Genomic DNA, 20,981 nt, shown 5'->3' on the forward strand with positions numbered 1-20,981 from the left:
AGTTTAGAGGAGTGTTACTAACAAACTAGACTTATAGCCCTAGAATGATTTAATTACTTAAATGTATAAACATGCCTTCGGTAGAGAGGGGAGGAGGAGGAAAGGGATGGGTAGGGGGGCGATAGAGGAGGGAGGATAGAGGGGGGAAGAGGGGGGGCTTAGTTGTAAAATGTATAAGAAGAGAGAAACTGTTTTTGCTAGTGTGCTTGATCTGAGACTTGCCTGTCTCCTTGCACCACTTTGAGATCTCAAACTTTGTTTGCTTCTCCGCCCTGGTGTGTTCATTGGCGCGAAGCACACCGGGCAACGAACCCCGCTGTTGCTGTCCTCGGGCCTCTGGTTAACAATCCTGCATTAAATTGCCTTTCATCATATGCAGAAAGCCTGTCTGTAGAGAAAAGATTTATATAGGGATGAGCATGAAACTCCTGGGTACCTCTTACCACCCAGTTCAACATTCAGCCAGCAGACGGTTCTCTAATCCTTCTAGAGTCCAGCACAGGAGAGGGAAGGAGGAGGTCACTGGGGGACCTGGCTCAGAAGAGAGCTGAGGGCTCTGTGGGAGGAGCTGGCTGTTGAAAGAAGTCCAGGCAGCTTGAGAGCTGGGGCTGGATCAAATCACAGCCTGTTGCTGGCAAGGGATCAGCACTAGCTGCTGCCAGGGGTACATCAGGTAGAGAGATCACACCAAGACTCTTTCCTTCATCACCTAGTACTGGGCTGTCCTTGGCCTTGGGGACTCTTGAGTTAGGAGCTGGTGGGCTGATCATTTATCATCTCTTTTGCCTGTGACTTTAAAGCAATTGTGCTGAGGGTCTTTGCACCTTACCTCGGCAGCACTAGTTATCCTCTATGTTATCACAGTGAATGGATGCTCACCGAGGGCTACAGCTGAAAGAACCCAGTGCTTGGAGCAACTAAAACATTCACCTCCGGGGGTGTGAGTCACCCAGTGATCCGGGGTGTGGTTCACCCAGTGTGGTACCAGATACCTACAAGTCAGTGATCCACAGCACTCAGCGACGCCCTGCACTAGGGTTGGATACACTGTCCCATGGCTTGCAAAGTACAGCTCACACGTGAGGGGGCTGCCATCTTCTAATCCTCGGCTCTGCTTACAGAGCTGTAAAAGATCTGCCTTGCTCCCTCAGGGACAGTGCAGTGTGTAGTGTGGACATGTGCTGAATCGGAGGAAGATTCAGCTACAAAGGCGCAGTGGTACCTGCCGTCGTTGCTGGGTTTTTTGAGCCTCGCGTTTGTACCAGCATGTGAGTCCCTTACGCTGTCACCGGGACCCATCTTTAACATCCCTGGCTTTGTCACTGCACGGAACTGTCAGTGTTGCAGAGATTATCTTGGTTGGTTTTAGCATGAAATGAATCTGCACTTAATGCATCTTTTCGAGCGTAGCCACCAGATGGCTTCAGATCATGCCAGTGGCTAGGAAGAAATTTGGACTACGATAGAGGTACCAGCAGGAACGTAACGTTTGAATATGCAGGAAGAGCTGCAATGTCTGCCAGTTCAGTTCAGTACGCTAGTTGGGTAGGGTCAGATATACATGACTGGGGAAATGCTAGACACACGATGTGAAAACTTCTAAGAGAGAGACCAGAGTCTGTTCTGGGCAGCCTAAGGAGACTAAAGGGAGATGACAGGGGACATGGTTATTTGGAGGAGGGGGACTTGGGAGGTCTGACTGTGGAATGGATGAGAGAGACACAAGAGCCCAATGCTGTTACAGGCCTGAGGCACAACGTTCTGGGAGTTTGGATCCAGGGTTTTAATTCAGCTCATTAAAGGGCTGGAGGCCTCCCCAAACTGCAGACTTGGAACTGGCCTTCCCAGGAGTGCGTGGATGGTTGGGTCTGGGATTTTGGCTTGGGCCTATTACTAGCCCCTCTGTGTGGGAAGCTGCCTAAGCAGGGAAAACAGGACATGCTGTGTTTGGAATGAAACCGTTTAGTAGAATGTGCTGACTCTGGCTCAATTTGTGTGTGAATGTTCAGAAACGAGCTCCCATCACGTGTCAGTGGAAAGGTTATTCTCCCTCTCTTTGCAACCTGGGTTTCACCTGTGATTTTGAGGTCACAATAACTTAGCTATTCTGAATGTACCAACACTCTGCCTGGATCCCTCCTCAGCCTGCTAGGAGTTGAAGGTCAGGCCATGGGTCATCTTCCCCAACTCTCTGCTCTCCCACTCCCCCAGTTTGCAGTAAAGTCTTGGATTTGGCATGTGACCTCAATGTCACAACCATCTGGGCAATCTGTTCTGGGAATGGGCATCATATGAATGGTGTGTGTTGCCATATTGATCCTAGCTAGTACAGTGGGCGGCTGAAACTGTTCTGAAGGCTCTGGGCTCTACTGTGGTACAAATAAGGATGCGCTTTCTGAATGACAGGGCTGGCTTTTGGGGGTTTCTGTGTATGTTTTTGCCAAAGCAACGTGTATTTTTAAGTTGGAAACAAAATGCACGCGAGGCCCTCAGTGCTCCTCCATTTATATGATCAGTAATTTTGAAAAAGTGTTTTTTAATTTCCATGTCTGCTCCTTTCAGACTACAGTTTTATTTTCCAGCTGGATTAATTTTTTTCAAACACATTTTTAATTCATTCATAATGAGTCAGGAATTAAACTGCATGTGTCTAATGGGAAATACATGTGCCCAGCGAGGGTTTCATATGCCTGCCAAGCTAGCTCTGCTTAGTCTTAACTCTTCACGGCATAAAACACCAATAAACCCCTCTTTTGCCAGGTCTGGTCTCTTGGTCTCAAAGGCAAGACATGGGAGCAATGTCACAGCTGCTGTACCGGGTGCATTCTCTAAGGCACTGGCTTTCTCTTGTTTTCCCTTCAAGGGCTGATACAGCCTTCCTTTTTCTCTAAGTTACTGTCTGTACATCCTCTCAGCTCCCTCTTGGTACTCTGGTCCCGAGGGTATGGAGGCACGTATATTGGTTCCTGGTTAGTGCTGGCTGAGCCCATCAGAACTCATTAGCCTCTTCTCTGCTAGAGTGAGGGTGTGCCCCTCCCCTGAAATGTAAAAGGTTTGACTCTCCACCTTCTGGAAACACCGCTTTGCTACTCTCCATGCTAGTTCATGGCTGTGTGGTTGGTTAAAGCACGCTGGCTAGCCTAGAACTGTTAGGACTCCATGGCATGGCTTTAATTTCAAATGAAGGGAGTTGAGGGAATCTCCCCTTCTCCAAATGCTCTTGCAGATGGGGGTGAATTTCAGAACTTTGGAGAAATTTCTCTCCCTCATGCCTTCTCTTCACACCCAGCCCCAGTTTCCACTGAGTGTGTACAACCCCCAGCGTTGAGGCACGTAAGTGCTACTCTAATATAAAAATAATGGTGGCAAGGCACAAATATCTCAGGTATTTCTATCTATTTGCTGAGGTGAATTAAAATGCTTCAGTGAGCATTACAGATGTGGGCAAGGCAGCTAATACACTCAAATCAGAAAGGAAGAAGTGTAATGCTTTACAAGTTCATTTGAAAAGCAGTTACTGCTCTTGTAATTTCACTCCTGAGCAGATCTCTCACACATGCGTACAGGATATTGTTGCTTTCTCTTAAGCATAGGCAAAATAGGATAAATTCCTAGCAGGATGATTCATGGTGTCCCAGGTTCTGAATTAACAAAATGTTGTTCAGTAGCACGACGTCTCCTGATCCTTTCACTGAATTCCAAACGCAGGAGGGAGTGAATTACGGTATTAATCTCTTTGAACTGTTCAGATTGCTTAATGCTTTTGGTCAAAGTGGAGCTGGCATCTCCTTGTTAGTTGGCATCGTGTGTAGCTTTTGGGGGCTTTGACTTCCTACCACAATCTCCCCTCCCCTTGTGAATTGGTTCTTCTCCTGGCCCAGTGCTGGAAATGGGAACTTGTGTCTCATCTATTCATATACCATGCCTTTCAGCTCCTCATACAGCTCGCTGAGATTCTGAAGGTCCTTTTCAAGTTGGCTAGCTTTTTCTCTTATATCTGCTGCAGCCTCTGCCTTCGCCCCCTCAGTTAAATGGATGGAGTCTTTCACGAGACTGTAGGCATCAAACACGACAAAAACTCCTGCGGCTGTGGCACCGAGCACCCTCGCACTTTTGGACATGGCAAGAGTGGTCCCAGCTAAGGCTTTTTGCACTTGCTTGGTCCCCTTTGCTGTGTTCCGGGCTGTCCTCCCAGCCGCGGTGAGCCGTTGTGCTAAGGCCTTCAAACCAGGGTTAGCTTTCACCACTTTGAATGCTCTTACATTGGTTCTTATCCCCTTAACGCTTTTGTAGACTACCTCTGGAATTTTACTAGCAGTGGAAAGGACGTGTGTCAGATGGTTGCCCATGGCCTCGCTCTTTGGGGAGATTATGGGTCTGAAATCCACTTCATCGAGGTGGGTCAGTGTTTCAAGGTTGCTTTGGCATTCCACCAGCAGGTCGTTGGCTTTGCTCCTTTCCTTTGAATTGCTGATGTTCTCATATATGCTGACAGAAATGCTGGTAGCCGCTGCTGCTGCCCCTAAGCCAATCCCAGTTGCCGTGAGAGCCAAACTCCCCCCTGCCGTCAGCGGTGCTAAGGTCAGCCCAAGGATAGTCAAGATGCCAGACGCCAGGCTTGTGGAGTTCGCGGCCATGTTGGCAATGGTGCAGTTCTTATGGGTCAGGTCAATGTTGTCTGCCATGTCCTTAAGGCACTGGATACACTTCTCTATCTCCTTTCTCTGCTCAGGGAACTGCTTCAGAAAGACCATGATATCTTCACTGGCACTCTCTTCCCAGGGAATGATTCCTTCAGACCTGTTAGAAGCCAAAGGTATATTTTGGTCACTGCAAGAGACCTTATAGTTGTGCTGTGAAAAGTGACTGTTAAAAAAGCCCCTTCTTCCTCAGCAGATCTGTTCCCTTGTGTGTTTCAGAGTCATTGCTATGCCTGGCAGTGAAAATATTTTCTGACATATGCAGAGACTGTGTTTTCTAATGGCTGAGGTAGTGCACTGGGACTTGGGAGACACCTGGTTCTTATTTTGGCTCTGCCATTCACTGGCTGGGTGACCCTGGGCAAGTCACTTTACCTCTGGGCCTGTTTCCCCACCACCCTTTGCCTTGATCGTAATCTCTTTGGGGCAGGGCTTGTCTCCTAGCTTGTGTGATACAGTGCCCTGCACAATGGCGCCTCAGTCTTGGTTGGATTCTCTGGGTGCTATTGGAATTCAAATAACCTTGTAAACTCAGCAAGTATCCCGAGGCTAGTCTACACTAGAGAATTAGATCAACCCAACTACATCGCTCAGGGGTGTGAAAAATCCATCTCCCTGAGTCATGGAGTTAAGCTGATCTAAGTCCCCGTGTGGGCTGCGCTAGGTTGAGGGAAGAATTCTTCTGTCGACCAAACTACCGCCTCTCAAGGAGGTGGATTAACTACGGCAACCGGAGAGCCTCTCCCCTCACTGTAATAAGTGTCCACAATGAAACACTACAGTGATGCAATGGCAATATTTTAAGTTTAGACATAGACTCTATCCCTTACATACTTATCTGGCCTCCATTGCCATAGAACTGGGTGCCTCCTATTCTTAATGTATTTATCCTCCCTACACCCCTGTTAGGAAGGGCAGTGCTGCACTGAGGCACAGTGTGAGTTGCCCAAGGTCACACAGGCAGTCTGTGGCAGAGCAGGGAACCCAGGTCTCCTAAGTCTCAGGGTAGACCCCCTAACCGCTGGACCACACTTTGTGCATTATCACCTCAATGAACGTTCTGCAGATACTACCCTCAGCTACAGCTGTGCAGTGCCTTGTCTTCCAAAATGCTGCCCTCAGTTACACCTCTGCCTTCAGGGCAGCTGCTCTGGTGTAATTAAAGGGTCATTTGAAGACAGGTTCCACAGGTGGCACTGCAGTTGGGTTTACTGGACAATGACGTGTGAGCCAGGAAAGAATCCAGCTCACGCTCTTGGAGCTGTGCTGGTTCTGCAGGGCTAACAGGAGTAACTTGCCATTGCTTTTATTTGTAGGCTGAATAATGTTTTTTCCCTGGAAATCATAAAAATGCAGTAAGTGAGGAATCCCACGGCACCATTTTGAGTGTTGCTTTTCAGTCAGCTCCACCCTGTGGTGCTACTAACCAGTTTCTGGTGACTTCCTACTTTCCATATTAGGGAAGATCAGGGGAATGATCTGTTGGGTTTTTCAAATTAATTTTGTCCGCAGGGAAGGTGAGAGAAAACAATCAGAGCTTTGCATTTTTTCAGCCTCTCCCCTTTCCTTCCTGTGTTCTTGGCAGCAGCTCTGGTCTCTCTCAGTGCCATGGGCAAAGAAGTCACCTGCATTTGGCTCAAATGCAAATAAATTATTGACCCTGTGGCTGTGCCTGCTCCATCAAAATGAGTTTGAAGGGCTGGTCTGTAACCTCCACCCAGCAATGGCCCCTCCCTGTCAATCTTCCCCCATTACTGTTTTTCCCATCCCTTGGTGGGAAGACGCTGCCAGCTGGAATCTGCCCATTGAGCAGGAGGGAAACTGAGCCACCGCTGCTTCCACTTAGCTTCTCCACAGCCAAAGCCACAGTGAAGGAGAACAAGGGAGAAGATGGAGGGGGAGGCTTCCAAAGAATACAGCTGAAGCTAGACGTGTTTGGACTGGCAATAAGGTGCCGTTTTTAAGTGATGGTAATTCACCATTGGGGCAGCTCGCTTAGAGTCGTGATGGAGTCTTTAAATAATGGTATGTGGTGTCTTCACTGGGAGCCGTAGGCTTGATGCAGCAATTGCTGGGTGAAATTCCATGGCCTGTGGCATGCAGGAGGTCAGGCTAGATGATCACTATGGTCTGTCTGGGCTTAAAATACATTAATCAAAACCAAATCAGACAGAGACCAAGGGAAAAGTTAGATAAAGGAGAAAATAGGAATCTGATGAACAAACAAGGGAGACCGTAAGTGAGCTATTTTAATAGTTTTATGAAGGGTTTGATGACACAGAGTTACTAAGAAGATGTCTTTGTATATACTGGGACAGGTCAGAGGATGCAGCCCTGTAGGGTGGGGGGTGCTGGGAGGTCTGGCTCTAGTAGGAGATGGAACTCCACCGCGGCCATTGGGAGCTGCGGGGGGCCATGCCTATAGATGGTCAACGTAAACAAAATGTCTCGCAGGCCACCAGCAGATTACCCTGATGGGCTGCGTGTCGATACTGCTGCAGCCTTAGTCCCTCTGAGGCAGGGTTTCTCAACTGTGGGTTGGGACCCAAAATTGGGTCACCAGAATGTTTCAAAAGGTCATGTGGCAGCTCCTGTGGTTCTGTCCCACGGGGCTGGCTGGGCTCACATCCCTGCTCTCGGCACTGCAACCTCCGGGGTAGCAGCGCCACTCAGGTTTGGCTCAGATGTCATGATGACGGGAGTCCAGCTAGGCCAAATTTGAATGAGTGGCACTGCAACCCCATGAGGCAGGTCACAACTCCACTCACACAAATTTGTCCTAGTGCAGGACCAAACCTGAGTCGTGCTGCAACCCCAGAGGTTGAAATGCCTGGAGCAGAGAGCCAAGCCCAGCCAGGCCTATAGCACAGGAGGTGCAGGAGCTGCGATTGTGGGGTGAGTGCTGGGCAGGACCCAAACCCCGGGGGGCAGGACCTGACCAAAAACACCCCAGGCCCCAGACTATTTACTGGGTTGCGACTGGGCATAAACATTGACAAATGGGTCCAAAGCCCATAAAGGTTGAGAACCACTATTCTGAGGCACTGGGTTGTTCTCTCTGGCACCCTCTATTCCTCTCTCTTGCTCTGCTTAGCGATGAAGCTTATCCTTTCCCTGAACTGAGCCTGCTGGCAGAGAACCTTTTCTGCTTTATACAGCCTCACTGGTGCTAATAAATCTGAAATTGTTCACCAATAACAAATAAAATGGAGGCAACACCCGGGACTGTCATGGACGAAGGGACCTGGATGCTATTCAATTGGGGGTCAGGTGTTATCAGGAGACAGCTGACCAGCCTCTGTGTGTGAGAATTCTCTTTTGACCAAGATTTCTCTTGCTTACCTCTCGAGGTCCATCACGTCCTGCAACATTTCCTTGTAGTTCCACCCTTCAGGAAAGAAGCTCTGCAGCTCCTCATTATATATTTTCTCCTGCAGAAGCTCTGAGATCCCCAGGCTGCCGTCATATTGCAAATCGTGGTCATGAATGTTTTCTAAGATTAAAAACAACATCAGACTGGAGCGTCTTCAGACCTACTTTTAAAAGGATGCATGCATTTCTAGTTTCTAATCATGAAAATAGAAGGAAAGAGAAATAGTGCAGCGGTAGGCGCAGGGAATACCTTCATAAGTACTGAATGTTCCCGAGGCCATCTTATTGGGTGAAAATACCAGGTGCAATCTCTGTGACTTCGTTTATGTTGCAGTCCTTCAGCACCTCTCATGCAGAGAAGAAGAGGGGCTTCCACCCTGGTAAAGGGAAGAGTAGGAGGGAAACATGGTTCAAAGTGAATCGACAGAAGAAACAAGTGTTGCATGTGGAGTAAGTTGAGTGGGAAGGCAGGGTCCCATTTTAGTTTGCTAGTGGAACATGCCCAGCCATCACAAAATCACCATCATACCTGGCACAAATTCTCCCTTTTGTTGGCAGTCGCATGTATGTTATGGGCAGGGCCGGCTCCAGGCACCAGCGAAGGAAGCAGGTGTTTGGGGCGGCCAATGGAATGGGGCGGCATGTCCGGGTCTTTGGCGGCAATTCGGCGGTGGGACCCTCAGTCCCTCGCAGAGCAAAGGATCCGCCGCTGAATTGCCACCGAAGAATGAGGCAGCGCGGTAGAGATGCCGCCGAAGTGCAGCCAATCGCGGCTTTATCTTTTTTTTTTTTTTTCCCCCTCCCGCTTCGCCACTTGGGGCAGCAAAAAAGCTGGAGCCGGCCCTGGTTGTGGGAAATCTAGCTGTTGATGCTGCTAACAGCTTGAAACCCGTAACACTTTCATTTGTAACTTGCAATCAATTGGTTATGCAGGGGATTGATGTTACTGCTCTCAATAACCTCTATGTTAAATATCCCTGTGAATTTAAAATGACTCTTCCTGGCTTGAAGAGAGGCTAATCTATGAAATGGGCACATGGATTTAGCTGGAGATTTGCAAACACAGCAAATACACAGTTGTGTTTTCCTAAATGGGGTAATAATTGAATGTATTTTAGCCCTTATTGTAAACTTTGCAGATGGGTAAAGAGGCCTGGAAGAGGCTAAAAAAGAAATTTGAAGATCTAGCTCGGAATTGCTTTACAGTCAAAAAGCTGTTAAGGGTGGCAAGTTCCCCATTGTAGAGATGAATACAGAAATCAAAGAACGTAGTGCTAAAGCAGACAGTGTCCGGGCAGGTGGTGCTGCAAGGGGTGATAAATTACACAAGATGGCCATCAACACAACAACTCTTGATAAAAGAAAAAAAAATTGGATGATCAAGAAGTGAAAATGCAGGGGAAAATTAAATAAGGAGTTTGGCGTGGGCAGGGGTGGCAGGTTTGTAGAAATTTTGGTGGTGCCCAGAACCTGCTGCCCCCCACCTGCCTAAGGCTCTGGAAAGGAGTTTGGGAGGGGGGGAGGAGGTCTGAGGTGCAGGCCCTGGGCTGGGGATTAGGGCGCAGGAGGGGTGCAGGCTCTGGGATGGAGTTTGGGTGCAGGCTCCAGGCTCAGACAGGGGGTGTGGTTGCAGGAGGGGGTGAGGGGTGCAGGCTCTAGGACGGAGTTTGGGTGTAGGCTGGGGCAAGGGGTGGTGGTGCAGGAGGGGGTGAAAGGGTGCAGGCTTTGGTAGGGAGTGCGGAGGGCTGGGGTGCAGGCTCTGGGATGCAGTTTGGGTGTAGGCTCTGGGCTGGAGCAGGGGGTGGGTGTGCAGGAGGGGGTGAGGGGTGCAGGCTCTGGGATGGAGTTTGGGTGCAGGCTCTGGGCTGAGGGAGTGAGGGGTGCAGGCTCTGGGAGGGAGTTTGGGGATAGGAGGGGGTGCAGGGGTGAGGGCTGAGGATGAGGGGTGTGGGAGGGGGCTCAGGGCTAGGTTTGGGGTGTGGGGTGGGGTTGGGGATTCATGATGCAGGAGGGGGCTCAGGGCTGGGGCAGAGGATTAGGGTGCAGGGGGATGAGGGCTCTGGCTGGGGCTGGGGATGAGACGTTTGGGGCGTTGGAGAGGCTCAGGGCTAGGGCGGAAGGGCAGGGTAAGGGCAGCCTGCCTTGCCATTTATGGATGGGGGACACTAGGACTCTGCGGCAGCAGTTGATGCCGGGAGCTGGCAGAGCAGGGTCAGCATGAGCTGCAGGCTCCGGGGGAGGTGAGCGGGGGCAGCAAGTGGGGGCCGGGGGATACTCAGGGGAGGCGCGTGGGGGCGGCAGGCAGGGCTGGGGGAGAGACCCGGCCCCAAACATTGGTGGAGCAGGGCCCCCGGGCCCTGAATATTGGTGGAGCCCGGGCACCATGGGCCAATACAACTCGCTGCTCCTGGGCGTGGGATGCCCTACACAGGAGTTTCTTCAGGAAAAACTAGTCAACCTTTATAGTAGGTACATCTAGAAATCGTTAGGTTAATTAGAATGTTAGAAATAAAGGGTAAATAAATGATTACAGTCATTTTAACAAATGGCTAATCAGTTGGTATAGAGTCCAACAGGGTGCTTACGACCAACCTTGTATCAATGTGCATATCACCAGCTATAACACATGCTGCTGAGATTTTCAAAAGCACCTTGTTTGTAACATGCTTACGTCATCTCTTAACCCTTTATAAATGTTCCCTTAATAGACAATCTGATCAGAAAAACTGGTGAGTACTCAAATTGAGCAACTGAGGCCTGGTCTACACTAGGCGTTTATGTCGAAGTTAGCGCCGTTAAATCGAATTAACCCTGCACCCGTCCACACTGCGATGCTATTTAGTTCGACATAGAGGTCTCTTTAATTCGACTTCTGTACTCCTCCCCGACGAGGGGAGTAGCGCTAAATTCGACATGGCCATGTCGAATTAGGCTAGGTGTGGATGGAAATCGACGCTAATAGCTCCGGGAGCTATCCCACAGTGCACCACTCTGTTGACGCTCTGGACAGCAGTGCGAGCTCGGATGCTCTGACCAGCCACACAGGAAAAGCCCCGGGAAAATTTGAATTTGAATTCCTTTTCCTGTCTGGCCAGTTTGAATCTCATTTCCTGTCTGGACATCGTGGCGAGCACAGCAGCACTGGCAACGATGCAGAGCTCTCCAGCAGTGATGGCCGTGCAGTCTGGGAATAGAAAGAGAGCCCCAGCATGGACTGATCGTGAAGTCTTGGATCTCATCGCTGTGTGGGGCGATGAGTCCGTGCTTTCCGAGCTGCGATCCAAAAGAAGGAATGCAAAGATCTACGAGAAGATCTCTAAAGACATGGCAGAGAGAGGATACAGCCGGGATGCAACGCAGTGCCGCGTGAAAATCAAGGAGGTGAGACAAGGCTACCAGAAGACCAAAGAGGCAAACGGACGCTCCGGATCCCATCCCCAGACATCCCGTTTCTACGAGGCACTGCATTCCATCCTCGGTGCTGCCGCCACCACTACCCCACCAGTGACCGTGGACTCTGAGGATGGGATACTGTCCACGGCCGGTTCCTCAGACATGTTAGGGGACGGGGAAGATGAGGAAGGAGATGAGGAGGGCGAGGCAGTTGGCAGCTCTCACAACGCTGATTTCCCCGACAGCCAGGATCTCTTCATCACCCTTACAGAGATCCCCTACGAAGCGTCCCCAGCCATTACCCCGGACACAGAATCTGGTGAAGGATCAGCCAGTAAGTGTTGTAAACATCTAAACATTTATTTTTAACAAAACAGGAATATTAACAATTAAAAGAATGGGTTGTTCATGATTAGTGTGCCCTAGGCGCTTAACGGTTTAGTAAGGGGCAGTGCAAGTTTTGAAAAGAAATCTAGCAATGTCCGGTTTTCAGTGATTGTCCTGCACAAGCCGCTCTACTGTGTATTCCCTGCTACTGCAGCTACAGTAAAATGCGGTCTATATGTGCGGGGATAGAGCAGTAATCCTCCTGGGACATCTCGATGAAGCTCTCCTGGAGGTAACTTGAAAGCCGTTGCATGAGGTTCTTGGGGAGAGCGGCCTTATTGGGTCCTCCGAAGTACGACACGTTGCCGCGCCACGAGATTATCAGGTACTCGGGGATCATTGCTCTGCACAGCAGGGCGGCATACGGCCCTGGTCTTTGGAGGCTTTCCCGGAGCATTCTCTCTTTGTCGCTCTCGGAGATCCTCATCAGGGTGATGTCGGCCATGGTGACCTGCTTTTAATTAGGTAGGGGAATGTTAGTGTTGGGACTGCTTTCCCGTTCCTTTACAGAACTGTCACCGCTGGTTTGCAGCCACGCGGTGGAGGCGGGAGAGGGGCAGCCGAAAGGGATCATTCCCGGGGACAGCCGCGAGGGGGTGGGACAGGGGCAGAGTTCCCGCTTGCCGGATTGCTGGCAGCAGGGACTGACATTGATTTAAATGTGAAATGAGGCCAGTGGTAATATAAAAGTTTTAAACTACCACAAGTGTACGGCTTACCATGTCTGCCTGCAACAGAAATTCCGTTGTGCTGCCTCGCTTCTCAAATGTGCTGTTCAAGACCCCAGGCACAGAATGCGAAGGCCGAGAATTCGACCTTGTGCTGAGTGCGCATGTGAAAGGTGCTGTGCATGGTCTTGTTCACAGAGAAAGACTATGTTCTTTGTTCACAACTACATTTATCTTTCAGAGGAATTCACTCCCTTTTTCCCATTTCCACAGCCCCGTCTGCGACTGTCTCACAACCTAGCCTGGAATCACACTCCCAGAGGCTAGCGCGGATTAGGCGTAGGAAGAAGAGGACACGGGAGGACATGTTCTCTGAGCTTATGGCCTCTTCCCAAGCCCAGGCAGCACAGCAGACCCAGTGGCGGGAGAACTTGACCCGAATGCACCAAGCCAACATGGATCGGGAGGAGAGGTGGCGGCAGGAAGACCAGCAGGCGACTCAAACGCTGCTTGGACTACTGAGGGAGCAAACGGACACGCTCCGGCGCCTTGTGGATGTTCTGCAGGAACGGAGGCAGGAGGACAGAGCCCCGCTGCAGTCCATCTCTAACCGCCCTCCCCCGCCACCAAGTCCCATACCCACCTCACCCAAAGTGCAAAGAAGGAGAGGCGGCAGAGTCCCTGCTAACTCTCACTCCACCCCTGCAGAGAGCTCTAGTAGCAGAAGGCTATCATTTCCCAAAATTTGAAAAGTTCTTTCCTTCCCGCCTGACACAAGCCCACGTCCAAGTTTCACCTCCCAATGCCATGTGTAGTTGATAATAAAAAATTCGTTTCTGTTAACTACTGTTTCAATCATGTTCTTTTGGAGGAGGAGGGGAAAGGGGGTTGGAAATTGGACAGGACAGTCTCCTTTGGCAGGGTACATAGTCGGGGGCAGGCACAGCAGCAGGGCACATACACAGTGCAGTGATGCAGTGACTAGTTGCCCCGGTTAGTCTGGGAGGTTGTTTTGATGTAATGTTGGGGGGGGTGGGTTGCTCTGTGACTTTGTGGCGGGGGAGGGCAGTTACAGATCTTAAGCGCCGGTCCTTAGACAGGATCACAGAGCCACACAGCATGGGATCTGTAACCGTCCTCCCCCTGCCACAAAGTCAAATAGACCTCCCATACACACAGTCCCGATCAGGAGGGGTGACAGGCTCCGTTGAAACAAGCATCCCACCGCAGCGGAGCCTGTCAATCCTTGAGTTTAGAAGCTGCATTCGCATCACAACACTAGACCCGCCCCGCACCACAGTCTGCGTCCCAGTTTTAAAAAATTCCCGCTAAAACAGTATTAAAGAAAACGGTGTGCTTTAACAAAGTAGAACTATTTTTATTTCGACACGTGTGTTGGAGGGGGGGTGAAGGGGGTATGTAACTGGATAGGATAGTCAACATTACCTGGGTAAAGAAACGGGGGCAGGTTTAGCTTCTCAGTACACAAACTATAAAATCACAGGTTACCCTGCTCACTCAGGAACTTTGCTTTCAAAGCCTCCCGGATGCACAGCGCTTCCCGCTGGTCTCTTCTAATCGCCCGGCTGTCTGGCTGTGAGTAATCACCAGCCAGGCTATTTTCCTCAACCTCCCACCCCGCCATAAAGGTCTCCCCCTTGCTCTCACAGAGATTGTGGAGCACACAGCAAGCTGCTATAACAATGGGGATATTGGTTTCGCTGAGATCACAGCGAGTCAGTAAGCTTCTCCATCTCCCCTTGAGACGGCCAAAAGCACACTCCACCACCATTCTGCACTTGCTCAGCCGGTAGTTGAAGAGTTCTTTTTCAGTGTCCAGGGCGCCAGTATAGGGCTTCATGAGCCAGGGCATTAGCGGGTAGGCTGGGTCCCCGAGGATGACTATAGGCATCTCCACATCCCCAACAGTTATTTTGTGGTCCGGGAAGTAAATACCTTGTTGCAGCCGTCTAAACAGACCAGAGTTCCTGAAAACACGAGCGTCATGAACCTTGCCCGGCCATCCCACGTAGATGTTGGTAAAACGTCCCCTGTGGTCCACCAGTGCTTGCAGCACCATGGAAAAGTATCCCTTTCGGTTAATGTACTGGGTGGCCTGGTGGTCCGGTGCCAGGATAGGGATGTGAGTTCCATCTATGGCCCCACCGCAGTTTGGGAATCCCATCGCTGCGAAGCCATCTATGATCGCCTCCACGTTTCCCAGGGTCACTACCTTTGGCAGCAGTACATCAACGATTGCCTTCGCTACTTGCATCACAACAACCCCCACGGTAGATTTGCCCACCCCAAACTGGTTCGCGACTGACCGGTAGCTGTCTGGCGTTGCAAGCTTCCACAGGGCTATGGCCACTCGCTTCTGTACACTCAGTGCAGCTCGCAACCGGGTGTCACTGCGCTTCAGGGCAGGGGACAGCAACTCACAAAGTTCCAGGAAAGTTCCCTTCCGCATGCGAAAGTTTCGCAGCCACTGGGATTCATCCCAGACCTGCAGCACTATGCGGTCCCACCACTCAGTGCTTGTCTCCCGTGCCCAGAATCGCCGTTCCACGGCATCAACATGACCCATTGCCACTGTGATGTCCTCGGCGCTGGGTCGCCTGCTTTCTGACAGGTCTGTGCTACTCTCAGACTTCAGGACATCACCGCGGTGCCGTAGCCTCCTTGCCTGACTTTTCTGCATCTGCCTCAGGGAAACCTTTATGATAAGCTGCGAGACGTTGAGAGCGGCCACAACTGCAGCGATGGTCGCAGCGGGCTCCATGCTCGGAGTACAGTGGCGTCCGCGCTGTCAATGACTGGAAAAGCGCGCGAACTGTTTTCCCGCCGGCGCTTTCAGGGAGGGAGGGCGGGAGTGATGGACGGATGACGACAGTTTCCCAAAAGCACCCTCGACTCATTTTGTTACCCAGAAGGCATTGCCGGCTACACCCAGAATTCCAATGGGCAGAGGGGACTGCGGGAACTGTGGGATAGCTGACCACAGTGCACCGCTTCGAATGTCGACGCTATCACCGTTAGTGTGGACGCACAAAGTCGAATTACTGTCCTTAGTGTGGACACACACGTTCGACTTTGCAATATCGATTACAAAAATTCGATGCAAGTAAAATCGAACTACTCTCGTAGTGTAGACAAGGCCTAAGGAACCTAGGCCCCAATTCAGCAAGGTCCTTCATTAGGAAGATGCGTCTACAGACCCCAAAGAGCTAAGATGTTGTGTAGTGCTGTATTGGTTAACAGAGGCATTGAACTGCTCCAATGAAGTGACTCAGAGCAGTATAAAAGCTGCTGGGATGCAGTCCTGAGAAGAAGAACAGGAGGACTTGTGGCACCTTAGAGACTAACAAATTTATTTATCCTGAGAAGGCGATTACAAGCAAACGGATGTAAAGAGAGGCCCTAACGTATTTACTTGTGTGATTAAGTCATTTTTTTTCTGTTTTTCTGGGCAGTGCAAGTTCTGCTGTGCCAAAGTGAGAAGAAGACAGGATCGTGAATTTTGAAAGCATGAAACCTGGCTTACCTTTGTGGTAAGAGCCAGAACCGGGATGCAATTTGAGTGGATGCAAATGTGTCTTAGTGTTGAGTCTTGCACTGCAGCTGATGTTTGAAGCAATAGTTGTTTCCTGATAGATAAATGGATTTTGTAAAAGTTGGTGTTTTCCGTGCAGTAGATTTTGACCTGTTCAAATTGCATTTCATTAAAGTCTAAAATCTAGAGAGACATTTTAATCTAGATCAAGATGAGGCCAGCTACACATACAAGGCCTGAGTCTCCTCTCACAAATACCAGGTTTAAACAGGTCTAATTCTGCTAGTGGGGTGGAAGAATGCTCTTGTGCAGTGTTTTCCAACCATTTCAGGTTGGCAACCCCTTATTCAAATGTAAATTTTTTCCTGACCCCTTATATTTTTTTACTTTTACTTTTATACTAGCTGTATTGATGATGATAATACCAAGCCTACATCATGTATCCATATGTGTATTTCAGGAGGTTGAATATTTGACCTGGAAGGGTAAGGGAGGGAGGACTGGAGGAGCTTTAGATTCTAATTAAGTTTTCAGTGCTTCACAATGTACCTTGATTGCCTTTTGTAACTCCCCTGAGGGACATGACCCCCCAGCTGAGAAATTCTAGTGTAGTAGATGAGGATCTGGATTGGGAGTCAGGAGATAGGAATAGAACTCAATTTCTGCCACAGACGTGCTGGGTGAACTTGGGCAAGTCACACCCCCGTGCCTCAGTTTCCCCTTTGACTAACTTGTCTCTATAGTTAGCAGATTATAAACTCTCATTATGCATTTATGCAGTGACTAGCACAGCGTGGTCTTGATCTCATCTGAGCCGCTAAGCTGTACCGTAATACAAATAATAATCTATAATAGAATGTAGGAAATGGAGGATTTAAAATCTCAGCTCAGTGCTAGTCTCTTTGGCCAAAGAATTTCAGTAGTGATTTTGGGGGCTGATTTTCAGAAAGCACTGAGCATCCTCCTGTGAAAATCCAGCCCCTTTAAGGGACTGCAAGTTGCACTCTGAAAATCACCAGATGCTTTAGAATAGAATAGAATAGAATAGAATAGAATAGAATAGAATATCAGGGTTGGAAGGGACTTCAGGAGGTCATCTAGTCCAACCCCCTGCTCAAAACAGGACCAATCCCAACTAAATCCCCAAATCCCTAAGTGGCCCCCTCAAGGATTAAACTCACAACCCTGGGTTTAGCAGGCCAATGCTCAAACCACAGCTCTTGGCCAAGGAGAGCAGTGCTGGTCTGAGATGTTTTAAATCTTGGCCTTTGTGTTTTGTCAAGCGCCATGTACATCTACTGGGCTCTGTTTAAAATTTTTAAAAAACGGTTATTTTTAGAGCTGATTAAAATTCTGTGTACATGAATATGGAAATTAGGTGCAGCCCTGGGGCTCCTGGCAAGCGGTGAGCGAGCGTGGCTCTTAGCACTGCAAAGGCCGGGCAGCTCTGCTGGTCAAGTGAGTAGAGCCCAATTTACAGGAAAGAAAATTCCCTGTTGAGCGTGTCCAAGTGCCTTGCTGTAATTAGCATCTGTCACACTGCAAATCAAATGAGTGCCTAGAAGGATGCGGGGAGGGGCAGCAACCCAGCCATGGGAAAGAAATGGTGATGAGGGATCTACTGGATGCTGGAGAGGCAGGATGAGAAAGGGACTTAGGAGTTGTGTGACCCGGTCCTGTCCATGATTCCGCTCTGGACATCCTGCGTGCGCTTCGGCTAGTCACTTAACTGCTCTGCACCTCATTTACTCCATCTGCAAAAATAGGAGTCATTCCTGTGCCTCTTTTTGATGCGCTTTGAGCTCTTCAGATGAAAAGTGCAATATGAGCCCAAAGCACTGGGTTATTGTTACTACATCTGTTGTCTCCAAAGAGTAGCTAAAATTAAAATAAAAGAATATTAATTAGCAGTTTAATCAACTGCATTGCTGCAGCATTAGAGCAGTGTACAAACTCCTCCCAGAAGAGGATGTTAGAAATCCAGCGATACAGAAAGGGTGTGTGTCTACATCGTGATGCAGCCTTGTTCTCGCAGCACTAGCAGCTCTGACCTGCTGGACTCACAGAGAGGAATGGTTATGGATGCCTTGTCCTGGGAAGTGCCTTGTGCTTCCTGCTGGAGGCTGAATGCTCTCATCTGCCCCGAACTCAATGGGAACTGAGCTGTTCAGCACCGGTCAGGATCAGGCCCTTAGAAAGCAAGAGCCCCCATTTCCTGCTTGGCAAACAAGAGAAACCTGGTCTGCAGTTTCAGTTCAACTGAAAGTACCTGGGTCTGGGCCTCATGCTGATGTTTGGTATTTATACCCGGGGCGGGGTGTGTGTGTGTGTGTGTGTGTGTGTGTGTTAATGAAATGTGAATACTGACCACATGCTGTTCAGTTGATGTTGGCCCAGAATAACCTCCACTCCCTGCCTAGCTTCCCTTCCCCATCACAAGTGGCATTCAGCTGAATCTTGCCATTTTCCTGGTGTTATTTGGGAGGTATTATAGTCAGAATACTGATTTGGTAACTAAACAGGATAGGCTTTCCAAGGGAATTAAACTGTTTTCTTCTTGTTTCTTCTGCTGCTGGGGCAGTCTCGGACCACCGTGCCCCTCTCCCTCAGCAGCAGCAGGAGTTTGGATGTGGGAGGGGGATCAGGGCTGAGGCAGGGGGCTGGAGCGTGGGAGGTGGTGGGGGCAGTGGGTGGTGCTTCCCTCAGGAGGGTGGGAGGGCTCCCTGGAAGCAGCCGGCATGTCCAGCTCTTAGGTGGAGGCGTGGCCAGGCGGCTCTGCATGGTGCGCGCTGCCTCCGCCCGCAGGCACTGCCCCCACAGCTCCCATTGGCCACAGTTCCCAGCCAATGGGAGCTGCGGCGTGGGCATTTGGGGAGGGGGCAGCGCACGGAGCCCCCCGGCTGCGCCTCCACCTAGGGACTGCTGGGACAGACCGGCCGCTTCTGGGAGCAACAGTGGGGGTCCTGGGCTGTGGGCCCCTGGGCCACCCCTCCCAGAGCACCCACTGCACCCCTGGGCCACCCCCACCCCCCTGCACAAAGCACCCAAGTTTTAGTCAGGGGTATATAGTACAAGTCATGGACAGGTCACGGGCCATGAATTTTTGTTTACTGCCTGTGACCTGTCCGTGACTTTTACTAAAAATACCCATGACTAAAATGTAGCCTTAGCCATGATCACCTCAGCGGGCTGACTTATTTTCGGTGCCTGCATTTTTGTCCCCTGTGTGAGCAATGACAGCGGTATTCACTACCCAGTAACAGAACAGGCTTCCTAAAGCAGAGGGTTATTTATTTAGAACCAAAGCTTTTCAGATTAAACAAATCTTAAAACAATAAACAGACTAATGCATGTCTAGCTTACCAGGTATCCAACACTCTTCCACATGAGGATCTTGGTAGGTAGGTCTAAGCTTCCTGTAGACACACTGAAACATCTAGGGTCTGGCCTGCATAATCTGTTGCTTTAGCTCACAAACCATTTCTCCCCCTGCTTCAGAGAGAGTCACCTTTAAAGACTGCTTAGTGTTTTGATCACTCCCCTATTTATAGACCTTTTGATCACTAGTCTCCTAGCCTGGCAGAGTAAGTCTTGCATCTTTGTTAGAGACAAGATATAAGCTCTGTTCTTATGTGGGACCATTATGTTTCTTTCCTGCTTGTTTTTCCAACAGTCCTCATTGAATTCGAGCATTATACGGTTATAATACACATTCCACTACCCCAGTGTAAGTTACGCAGTCTACCTCAATAACCAATAACCTCAATAATACAGCATACGTAGAATTATTACATACTGGTGGTCTTAGATTATTACACAGCAGCTTTGTGCCCATGACACCATGTCTCAACACTGACTTGTGCACTCTCCAAAAGAAGGCAATCAGATTATATAATTTTCTAGCTAGTTGTCTTTGAAAGCCTGAAACTGTGACCACTGAAGTCAATGGCAAAGGGTCCCTTTGATTTTAATGGCCCTTAGAACAGTTCACACAAGCATACTGATGAGTAAAGTGCACTGCACTGCACTGCTCTCTACACAAGTGAATAACCCAACATACCCCACAGATGTTTACCTCTCCCCTCCCACCCCTCTTCCAGCTATAGCCCCCTCCCCTTTCAGCAGGCAGTCCAGCCCCACCTCCTGCTGCTGGAATCTGTCCATGTCAAGAGATGAGGTAGTAAAAATAGCATTTAAAAGGAAGGAACCTGCATAATCCCTAACAGACCACCTTACGTTTCAATAGTAACTAGTTTACGTTTTATAGGGAATTTCAAGTTGGCCCACAGGCCAGCAGGAGGCAAAACAATATCCCCTTCCTCAATATAAGGTCTGCAAGATCGAAAGCCCTGATGAAATGCTATGACCCTTACCTCTCTGGCTGCCCCTGGCTAGTCTGCCTGAGAAATCACAGGGCTGTGTCTGTCTAGACTGAAGCACAGTTTCCTGTAAGGAAGTGGAGAGGAGTTTCTCAGAAGTGCATTAAAATATGTCATAGGAGAAGCCAAATATACTCGCCAAGGCCCTTGGTGTGTGTTTACCAAGGGTGGAGTAACCCAGTATTATCTGTTATGAAGGAAAGTGGGAGGAGTGAAACAAAGGGCATGTTTTTTTTCAAAGAGGCAGCTTGTCTGCTGGCTACACTCTCCTGTTGTAGGCACTGTTGTTGTAGCCCTGTCAGTCCCAGACTATTAGAGAGACAAGGTGGGTGAGGTAATAGCTTGGACCAAAGGTGGAAGTAAGCTGGTCCAGTCCGGCGTACTGGCAAGAGCCAGTATGCCGTGCCGAACTGGACCGGCTTCTCCGGCAGTGATTTAAAGGGCCCAGGGCTCCAGCCGCTGCGGGGAGCCTAGGGCCCTTTAAATACCCGCCTGAGCCCAGCTGCCGCAGCGGCTGGAGCCCTGGGCC

The 20,981-nt window shown here is 49.7% G+C and overlaps 2 protein-coding genes across 2 annotated transcripts; one reads left to right on the forward strand and one right to left on the reverse strand.

Annotated features, from left to right (window-relative positions):
• Window positions 1-2,496: 2,496 nt before the first annotated feature.
• APOL3 (apolipoprotein L3) lies at window positions 2,497-20,639 on the reverse strand. Its single transcript, XM_008179352.4, has 4 exons — window positions 20,447-20,639; window positions 8,323-8,449; window positions 8,043-8,193; window positions 2,497-4,800 (listed from the first exon to the last, which is right to left on the reverse strand). Exons 2-4 carry the CDS (start codon window positions 8,351-8,353, stop codon window positions 3,909-3,911), a joined length of 1,074 nt encoding a protein of 357 aa, XP_008177574.2. The 5' UTR covers window positions 8,354-8,449; window positions 20,447-20,639; the 3' UTR covers window positions 2,497-3,908.
• Window positions 10,819-15,367, forward strand: LOC135974936 (uncharacterized). The gene is made up of 2 exons (XM_065564290.1): window positions 10,819-11,799; window positions 12,794-15,367. The coding sequence occupies exons 1-2, from the start codon at window positions 11,223-11,225 to the stop codon at window positions 13,267-13,269; spliced, it is 1,053 nt and encodes a 350-aa protein (XP_065420362.1). The 5' UTR covers window positions 10,819-11,222; the 3' UTR covers window positions 13,270-15,367.
• Window positions 20,640-20,981: the final 342 nt, after the last annotated feature.

The sequence above is a fragment of the Chrysemys picta genome, chromosome 1, assembly GCF_011386835.1.
Source record: "Chrysemys picta bellii isolate R12L10 chromosome 1, ASM1138683v2, whole genome shotgun sequence".
NCBI lineage: Eukaryota > Metazoa > Chordata > Testudines > Emydidae > Chrysemys > Chrysemys picta.

What these genes read in the sequence shown, in the direction of transcription:
- LOC135974936 (XM_065564290.1), top strand. Translation starts at nt 11,223, where the DNA reads ATGCAGAGCTCTCCAGCAGTGATGGCCGTGCAGTCTGGGAATAGAAAG. An exon ending in ATCTGGTGAAGGATCAGCCA is followed by an intron (nt 11,800 to 12,793) that starts GTAAGTGTTGTA and finishes CCATTTCCACAG; the next exon opens with CCCCGTCTGCGACTGTCTCA.
- APOL3 (XM_008179352.4), bottom strand. Translation starts at nt 8,353, where the DNA reads ATGGCCTCGGGAACATTCAGTACTTATGAAG. An exon ending in AACATTCAGTACTTATGAAG is followed by an intron (nt 8,194 to 8,322) that starts GTATTCCCTGCG and finishes TTTTAATCTTAG; the next exon opens with AAAACATTCATGACCACGAT. An exon ending in GACGTGATGGACCTCGAGAG is followed by an intron (nt 4,801 to 8,042) that starts GTAAGCAAGAGA and finishes GGCTTCTAACAG; the next exon opens with GTCTGAAGGAATCATTCCCT.